At 36.4% G+C, this 10,145-nt stretch overlaps 1 protein-coding gene across 2 annotated transcripts in view; it reads right to left on the bottom strand.

Moving 5' to 3' along the window:
- LOC107560689 (uncharacterized) overlaps positions 1-4,938 on the bottom strand; it is a 6,101-nt gene extending 1,163 nt beyond the window's left edge. The window contains exons 1-7 of one of the 2 annotated variants that reach the window (XM_016244936.1): positions 4,675-4,938; positions 3,993-4,188; positions 2,992-3,163; positions 2,656-2,898; positions 2,395-2,484; positions 2,218-2,223; positions 1,790-1,854 (exon numbers count right to left, since the gene is read on the bottom strand). In XM_016244936.1, coding sequence (XP_016100422.1) covers positions 1,790-1,854; positions 2,218-2,223; positions 2,395-2,484; positions 2,656-2,898; positions 2,992-3,163; positions 3,993-4,187 — 771 coding nt within the window. In that variant the 5' untranslated portion in view covers position 4,188; positions 4,675-4,938. Of the gene's footprint in view, positions 1-1,789; positions 1,855-2,160; positions 2,224-2,394; positions 2,485-2,655; positions 2,899-2,991; positions 3,164-3,992; positions 4,189-4,674 lie in introns of both variants that reach the window. The other variant, XM_016244935.1, reaches the window with a different exon arrangement.
- Positions 4,939-10,145: the final 5,207 nt, after the last annotated feature.

Here is a 10,145-nt window from a genome sequence, read left to right on the forward strand (position 1 = left end):
TTAATCAGTTTAGTGAAGTTACTGTAATGATTTTACCATTTAAATAATGATGTTTTTACTTAGCTCTCTATACTGGCGTTCTTACTTGGAACATCATTTAGTTGACAAATGTACTTATGTATTTTTTGTAAGCGCAATAAAAAATAAGAATCTGTTGTCGCATTCCATTTGCATTGTTGTTTTTGTTTAGGATTTACAGTATGTCCCTTACAAAAAAGAAGTTAATTCAAGTTTTCTATTAGTATACTTATTTTAAACAAACAATAAGAAAGTATACTTTTAGTCTAAATTTTATAATTCTCAAAAATATACTTTATGTACTTCGTAGAAATACAATTAATTACACTTAAGTGTACTTGACTTATACTGAGAGAAAAGTCCAATTATATTTGGCCTTTACTTGTACGCTATCTTTTGATCGAGATATACTTAAAAGTATAATTAAGTATTCAAAGTATACTTAGCTTTTAGTTTTGTTAACGGTTTTGATCGAGTAGCCTATTAAATAAACTTTTTTTTACATAGCTTTCATATACAGTCTTATGAAACTTGTGAAAATATTGTTTAGAATATTTATATAAAACAGATATGTTTCTAATTCTGCATATCTGAAATTTTGTGTAGGCTAGTCCACTGGCATCGGTACATCGGAATTTACTTTAATTCTACTTTACTCTTTCCCCACCATTGACTGAATTTTCCAGCTATCCATGTTTTCACTGTTATACGGTAGGATGCGCTATGACACATCTTCTAGTACAAAAACTCCGGATCAAAACACAGAAGAAGAAGCTGAACCAAGTTATAGTAGATTACTCACGCAAATGTAAAATAACATGATCATCAAATATGAAACAGCTTGTAAATCAAAACTGCTTAATATTACCAAATGAAATGAAGTGTAACACATGAAGAAAAAACGACTGTGAAGCTTTGGGGTTGTTGGACTTGATCTACTCCATCTGTGTTTTGACCATCGTTCTGAATCTGATCAAGGCGCAGTCTTTGACAAAAATGTGATTTTCTCAACTTCTTTGTTTAAAATGTTGCCTTTATGAAACTTACCGACATTCAAGTGTTGATAAAAAAAGAAAGCATGAAGCTAATAAAATGTTTTTAAAATTAAAGTACAGTTAAATGTATTTAAAAGTATGAAAAATAATATCTACATTTGAGCATAGTAGTATACTGCAAGTGCAAAATAATATATAAATAGTATAATGTTATGTTTACTTAAAGAAAACTTACAAGTATACTTGCAGTATAAACTTCTAAACTAGTTTACTGAGAGTACACTTCAGTGTGTACTTTCATAAACTAAAAAATTTACTACTTGTATTGAAATAGTAAACTACTAGTATACTTATAAGTTCACTTGTAGTAAAGATGTATTAAAAATGAGAAACCTAGTTGTGTACTTAAAGTTTACACTTTTAGTACACTTAAACGTATACTTTTTTATACTAAAAGTGGGCCAATTTAGTCCCAAGCAGTATTGAAATAGTACACTTACAAGTCTACTACAAGTACACATTGATATTAGTATACTTACTACATAAAGTATACTTAAAAATATACTTGAACATTACTTAAGTATACTTCATAAAATTTACTTGAAGTATACTTCTTTTTCGTAAGGGGTAGCACTTGTGAGAGGGTTGATAGTTGAAAAAGTTTGATAACTACTGCTCAGTGTTACTGTTTTGTCACATGTGGATTGAAAGATGAGACAGACATGAGTCAAGAGATAAACAGACAGCCTAATGAAAAATATGGTTCTACATCTTACCCCATTCATCCGTCTTTCCAATATTTTATCGTATGGATAAATTGTCTGTCGACTGCATTTGTAACCTTAAATGACAAAGGCAAAAAAAAGTTTGGTTCACTTCAAATGGGTCTGAGTTTGCTTGAGGTGTTCATATATGAGTCACTGTTCTTAGTTCACTTTGAGGGCTGAAAGAGACCAAGTGTGAATACACCCTGAGTTTGGTCCAATTAAAGGGGGCTACATGCAAAACCACCTTTACACCCAACACATGGCTGCTGATATACACATAGTACAACAGTATTGGTCATCAGGCGAATTTGCTGGCCGGCTCCCAGGTGTCCTCCCAGACTCTGCCACTGTAAATAGTATGTCAAAGAATGTCTACTTGCTTTTTGTTTTCTTCTTTTTGGCCAGGGTAGAGGGTGGGGCTTGTGTGGCTCCTGTACCTGTGGCTTAGGGTGCAAGGGGAAAAGATTAAGAATGATATATTTAGTATCTTGGGGAAGTGGCTTAATTAATAGAAGGGGGTGAAATTCACATTGGTTAACTTATTTTATATGAATAAAATGATTACAAAACCATGGGACCAATTTACAGATGGGGTGCAAGGCAAGATTACTTACTTTGTCTTTTCTTTAGTTGAGGTTGGATGGATGGTGGGGCTCGTCTGCCTTGGTCTGGGGTGGATGGTAGGCCCGGGGTGGATAGTGAGGCTTAAGGTGCAAGGGAAAAAGGTTGAGAATTGTATATTCAGTATCTTGGAGGAGTGGCTTAATTCATTAAAAGAGGTGAAATTCACAATGTGTAACTTGTTTTATATTGTGCACTGATTGCAAAAAACATAGGACACATTTACAGATGTGGTGCAATGCAAGATTACTTACTTTGTCTTTTCCTGGGTGGTAGAGGCTCCACAGGCTGCTGAGCCTGAGAGTCGATCGTAAATAGTTCAAGTGTAATAATTTGCTGGTCTGTTGGGGTAGGGTGGTCTTGTGGGATTAGCTCGTCTAGGGGCAGGGGCTGGTCTTGCTGGGGCTGGTCTAGGGGCAGGGGCTGGAGGGGAAGGGGCTGGTGTTGCTGGGGCTGGTCTAGGTGGAGGGGCTGGTCTTGCTGGGGCTGGGGCACATCTGTTGTGAAGTTAGCAAAAATATAAATTCAGTACACATCGTCAAAGAAATCAACGACAAACACTAATGAACAATACATAAAACTTATCTTACCATCCAGTTTGATTATGAAGTCATATGCCCTCTTCATGCTGGTTAAGAAACGCGTGTTGTTTTGCGTCGGTGGCAGATGCGTGACTACATCTGCCATCAACTTGCCTGTGCCCTTGTGCCTCTGGCTGATAAATAATATGGGCATATAGCCCAAGGCAGAAAGTTTTTGGACCTGAAATGAAACAAAGTAATTAACACATTTCCAATATATTATGTTGCTACATTACTACATATATGGCAGTCCATCTACTATTTAAAGACCTAATCTGGCAAAAAATATTTGTTAACGCTTTCAACAAGTGTTAAGTATGTGATGATTAAAGACATATTGTAAAATTAATACACAGAAATATTAATTCATGAGTATTTCTTAAATTGCAACTGTCAGTGCTCGATTTTTATTGAAAATAATCAATCAGATGTTGTGACAGTAATGAAGATGGCGTCTACTCCACACTGACTTTGAATCAGAAACAGAGGGCAGTTTACTTGGTGTATAAACTAGGTACTGCTTGATTCATAGTTCATCCCTATCCCTAGTCCCTGCCATCAGTTACACAAGTATTTTAAGTGTAGTCTAGAATATTGCCTACTTATGTACATACACCAATGCATTTTCAAGATTTATTTTCACAACAGAAGTACACCTGCATAAAATGAAAGTATCTTTACATATTGTGTATGGGGAGCTTTTTGGCAAACTGTTTATCAGAGCAACTTGCATGTAATGTACATTTATCACTTGAGCGTCACGTGTGCTGCAAAAGCAATTTAATAGGGACGTATGGTGTGGTTTTTAAAGCGATTGTCTGTCTAAAATTTCATACTGACATGATGTGCCAACTTCCAACATCCAGGCACGCATGTGAAGCCTGGTACACAGCACACAGCATGGCTGCTATGTCTTCTGTCCATCAACAAAATGGTACCACATACTGTATGTACTTTGGGCTTAATATTTATTACCACTCAATTAATGAAGCATGAGCATTTTTACTTACAGCTATTTGGGCAAAGGCCACCACCCGAGATGCATTTTTGTTTTTGATGACCCTCTGGCCCCAGTCATCATTAATTTTTGCAGTTTTTAATAACCGCTTGCTTGGCAGTGTGGCAAAACAAGCACTGCAGGTTTTGCGGTTGGCCTGCTGACGGACCTGGCAGCTTGGGCAAGGCCTGAATTTTGGCTTTGTCATTCTGAAATGTACACACATACAAAAAATATAAATATTAAATATCATACAGGGATCCGAACACACATAAGTACAAGAAAGACAGAGCTAGTCAATCTATTAGCATGTGTCATACAGCAGTGGGCTATGCTTAACGTATCACTTTTCTAACATTATCAAAGGTAATACTAGATCTGGATGTTTGCAAGCTGGCAAATTATTTAAGTGCAGAAAAACTGTGAAACATAAAGTCGCTAAGCGAGCTGTTTGCTTTCCTGTAGTCATAAACCATCTTTGAATACTGGCATTCCTCACAAAACTTAAGTTTGATTTACTTAGACTTCATGCCAACAGCAATCTTATCTTATAGGTTGGCCTATATTGTGCAGACTCCTGCTAATTTCATTTGGTGCAATAACCAGGTATTATATGCCAGTCTCTATCCATTAAATTGGTATATTGTGCGCTTAAAACAACACCAACAAATGAATCTATATTCTCTGATCCCGACCTTTACACTTTCAGTTGATTACAGTGAGTGAAGAAGAGGCAGCTACCCAGGTCCTCCGTCCCTCTAAAAAGCAACCACCACTCAGATGGTAGGGGAGAGAGAGAGGGAGAGAGAGTGAGAGAGAGAGATAGAGAGAGAGAAATAACAAGACAATAAACAATACAAATAAGACAATAAACAAGACAAATGTGGCTCTTAAAAGTGCCTTTTTTCGATGTAATGAGGTGCTGTGTTTTTAAAAGGACAGGGATTAAGGAACCTGCAGAGAAAGAGAAGTACAAATCAAAAAAGAATAGATCGCCAAACTACATATTACAATATGAATAACTACTAGGCTAAGAAGTTAAGTAAATGCTGCTCTTGCTCATTCATGCAATCACAATATCATAAAAAAATGAATGATTTTAAAAAGAAGTCATTGTGTGAGCAAGGGTTCTATCATGATATTTTGAACACATCCTGGTTCTGCCTTAATTCAAATGGATAAACAAACAGGAATAACATGATCAGGGTACTTGTATAAACTTTGCCTTGCCAGACTTAAACTGTTATATTATATATACAGTGGGTACGGAAAGTATTCAGACCCCCTTAAAATTTTCACTCTTAACAATATTGCAGCCATTTGCTAAAATCAATCAAGTTAAGTTTTTTTCCTCATTAATGTACACACAGCACCCCATATTGACAGAAAAACACAGAATTGTTGACATTTTTGCAGATTTATTAAAAAAGAAAAACTGAAATATCACATGGTCCTAAGTATTCAGACCCTTTGCTGTGACACTCATATATTTAACGCAGGTGCTGTCCATTTCTTCTGATCATCCTTGAGAGGGTTCTACTCCTTCATTTGAGTCCAGCTGTGTTTCATTATACTGATTGGACTTGATTAGGAAAGCCACACACCTGTCGATATAAGACCTTACAGCTCACAGTGCATGTCAGAGCAAATGAGAATCATGAGGTCAAAGGAACGGCCTGAAGAGCTCAGAGACAGAATTCTGGCAAGGCACAGGTCTGGGCAAGGGTACAAAAAAAATGTCTGCTGCACTTAAGGTTCCTAAGAGCACAGTGGCCTCCATAATCCTTAAATGGAAGACGTTTGGGACGACCAGAACCCTTCCTAGAGCTGGCCGTCCAGCCAAACTCCCTCTACGTTGTCAAGCGACGAATAGGGGGTACCCTCAACGTCGGCTTATGGACGTGAGGGGGAAATGACCAAACGGCAGTATGTGACGAATAGCATTGTCCTCCGAGTTGCTGAGGAGGTGCTGGCCATTCACCAAGAGATTCACCTCTTGAAGACCCCAGAACACATGGAGGCAGGGCTGGGCTCAAAATGTATGTTTTTTTCTGATGTTCAACCTAAGCTATGTTGTAAATAGTATGTTGTATGTTGTAAATAGTTGTAAAAAGTATGTTCAGTAATGTATAGAACAATTTGTTTAAATGTGTAACATAATTCTCTTTTATTTACACATGTGAATATGCAAAACAAAAATACAAAATTTACAGAAAGTACTCAGGCTCATTTACAAATAAATTACACTAAAAAAATGAATAATGTATACAACTTATTCATTTCATTTTGAACTTACATCACAAAAATAAACTACAGAAATTAGGTTGTGTCATTGACAATGCGACATTTAAAAAAAAAAAATATTGGAAAAATTGTAATGTACCCATTTTTTCCCACTGTATTTGTTAAGCATTCTCTCCATTCTCTCCCTGCTCTCCTGTGCTCTTCTGTCCTCTGTCGCTCTCATGAGTTTGATGTCCTCCCTGAGTAGCTCCACCAGCTCACCACTCATTCCCTCACCTGTCCCAGGACACTTGCAATCCTAAGGCAGAGGAAATAAACCATGCCTGTTAACAACAACAGCACAATGAATTTCAGCAAAAATGTGTCTATTAACTTGCTTACTTTGTATGTTTTAAGTCTTTCCCCAGCAGGTTCATTTTCTCCAGAATAGTACTAAAACAAGAGAAAATGGAAACACTTATGAAAAATAGAAAGACAGGTTTGCAATCTTAACATTAGAAAATATGACACAGCAGGACATGCATACAAAATACTGAAGTGATAAAGTTTGGTTAAAACATTTGTAGACTTATCTTGCATGACCGCACTACAAAAACACAACAAAGGGAAAGACTAATGCCTTATATAGTGGTTGTATTATTGTTTGTGGGCTTTGATTAAAAAAAATAATAATAAAAACCTGGCTTTTAACACAATACTTACATTTCAATGTGAATTCCCCCACAGAACTGTCATCCGCCATGTTCTTTGAATATAAATCCCATCCTCATCTGCGCGCAATTGATTCTGGGATAGGGTAGGGTGCGAGTTTGAAGTCGTTTTTGAATTACGGCAGCCTTCGTTGACGCAATCGGCCTTGGAATGCGGTCTTCGGAGGGTGCATCCTGAATTGGGACAGCTTATGCTGTGATGCAATCGCACTTCAAATACGCACTTCGGAGTTCACACACTTCAGTTTGGGACACAGTTAGTGAGCATGTTTACATGCACACCAGTAAGCTGATAACTCACAAATATCAGCTTATTAAAATAACCAGTTTACATGCACATCAGTAACCTGACAACACAAGCAAGGTGCGTTTACATGACTTCATTAATAAATCAGGTTATTTCCCTGTAGTGACATAAAAATATAATAATTTGCATATCTGACTCTGAGTATTCCATACATTTGTCCATTGTGATGTTAAATTAAGCTTGCAACATGTCGGGAGACTTACAGCTCATATATTATCCTCTCATGCATTTATTAACGCAGCATTGTGACTGAACCACTTCTGCTGCACGAGATGAGAACAAAAATGTGTCTATTAACGTGCTTACTTTGTATTTTTTAAGTCTTTCCCCAGCAGACTCATTTTCTCCAAAATAGTCCTAAAACAAGAGAAAATGGAGGGTGCATTCTGAATTGGGAGAGCTTACGTCGTGACGCTGTGACGCAATCGCACTTCAATTGCGCACTCCTTAGTCCACGCACTTCTGTTTGGGACACAGCTTGTTTGTATTGGAAAGCCAAAATTTGAATACATTAGAGCCACATCTGTCAGTTATCCACTCACTGTATGCACATATAGGCTAATAATAATTTATATTTGAATAGACAAATGTAGTCAAATGTTGCAACTGACCCCATAACAGATGATGGTTGCAACAGTCCACAGTTTTGGGGCAGAGGCAGTTGCACATTCATTAAAATGTAATAAAATTATTCTTAAATATCAGTTTGACATTTCTTTGTTTTATGTGTGCACAGACAGTGTCTTCCATAAGTTAAACTGGCTGTATAAAGACTAGTAAAAAAAAGGAACTCAAAGGGGTTCTTTATTAATCCGACCATAAAATTACAATTTTGTTATGCTATGGCAAGCTTTTACATTAATGTTGTGATAAGGGACAGCATGTGGGGATGGTTGCAGCATGTTGCAAAATTTCCCTACACTGACAGCTGTGATGAAACTTGTTACACTAGCATGATAGAGCAAGTTGGACCACACGTGGATACATTTCTAACCGGCATGCATTGACAGTTACCACAACCTCCTTATGGCGAAGCTAATTCTGCAAGCTGAGGAAATGGAAAACTGGAGAGAAGAGGTGTAAACGCTTTAATATATCAAGCCTTAAAGATCTCCTCATAAAGAATGAGTTTGGTATCATTCTGAGGAACTGGTTTGCCACACTTGAAGACAAGACGACACCATCGATACTTTTCAAGCAATGAGAGAAGCCATGTTAGAAAAGAAGAAAAAAGCAGTTCAGAAAGAACATGGACATTCTAAACCAACAAGGTTGAAAGTAATAATTGTGGCACAATACAGAGAAATATATAAGATCTTCAGCAAGAAGAGTCAAACGGAAATACACTGACCAACTCGCAGAAGCTGCTGTGATGGCCACTGAACAAAAAAGCATGAAAAAAGTCTAAAAGCCTAACCCTAAATTATAATTTGAATTTTTTGGGACAATAAAGACCTCCCTACACCTACCCTAACCCTACCCGATACTTTATTTTCAACTTTTTGATTATTTCCTTCCTTTTTATTGAAAATAAATGCCTTGCCGATGTGATATGAGATTTGAAAAGGGAGGGGAAAAAGTTTGGCAAAAGGTGGATTCGAACTCGAGTCGATTGCGTCAAAAAAACCCTATGGTTCGCACTGTACCATCTCGTCGTGTACCGACGAAACATGCTACCTATCAGATTGTGCTACCAAAAGTATATTTGCATTGTTTTAAGGGTAAGTTTAGGGTAAGGGTAGGTATGGACGGGTAGGTTTAGGGTAGGGGTAGGTATGGACATTCAAAAAAAGCCTCAAACCACATGAATAAGATGCTATAGCACAATCTGATAGGTAGCATTTTCTCTACCGATTTGTGCTACCTATCTTTTTAATGGGAGGTAGCACAATCTGAGCGGGTAGCACAACTCTTCAGAACACCGTCTTAGTGTTGACTTTCCCCATCACACGCTTGTGGGTGGAGTAAGTGTAAATAGCCTCTGCCAAGAAGGCGGCTATTTGCACTTAGTGTAAATAGACACACCGGGGGGAAAAAACCTGGTGTAGGGCAGTTAAAAGTACTGAAACCCAATTTTTTTCATATGTTTTATATACTGTATCCACTTAAATTAATTAAACTCTGACACAGTTTGAGATAAAGGTATCAAAACAACTATAAAAAATCTAAATATTATTAAATTTAATGCACAAGGCTTGTTTTTTTTTTCAGATTATGCCTTTATTGTTTTTATATACAGTACTGAAACCATATTTGTCATGTTTTATATACTGTACCCACTTAAATTAATTAAACTCTGACACCGTTTGAGATAAAGGTATCAAACCAACTGTAAAATATTCAGAATATTATTCCCTATAATGCACAATGCTTGTTTTTTCAGATTATACCTTTACTGTTTTTATATATAGCACTGAAACCATGTTTTTCATATGTTTTATATACTGTACCCAATTAAATTAATTAAACTCTGACACCGTTTGAGATAAAGGTATCAAACCAACTGTAAAATATTCAGAATATTATTCCCTATAATGCACAGGGCTAATTTATCAAATTTTGCCATTAGTATTTGTGTATGTTGAAAGCATATGAAAAGTAGAGATGTAAAATGAGCATTTGTATCACGCTCCCATGTTTAGGTAAAACACTTTCATTTTAATGGCAATCAATGTTATTTTCTTTGTGAAATGGCTGAATATAAATGTATAATCTCAGGGAAAAAAAGGTACAACGCTGTCACTTTGGATGTACCCTAAGGTACACATTTTTTTTTTCACATTAACTTGTGCATATTAGTACCTTAAAGGTACATATTAATATTTATATATTGTTATACATTGTTATATATATACACATACATATATATATATATATATATACATACATTGTTATATATACAGTA

This window comes from Sinocyclocheilus grahami, unplaced genomic scaffold (assembly GCF_001515645.1).
Source record: "Sinocyclocheilus grahami isolate Dianchi unplaced genomic scaffold, SAMN03320097.WGS_v1.1 scaffold739.1, whole genome shotgun sequence".
NCBI classification, from domain to species: Eukaryota; Metazoa; Chordata; class Actinopteri; order Cypriniformes; family Cyprinidae; genus Sinocyclocheilus; species Sinocyclocheilus grahami.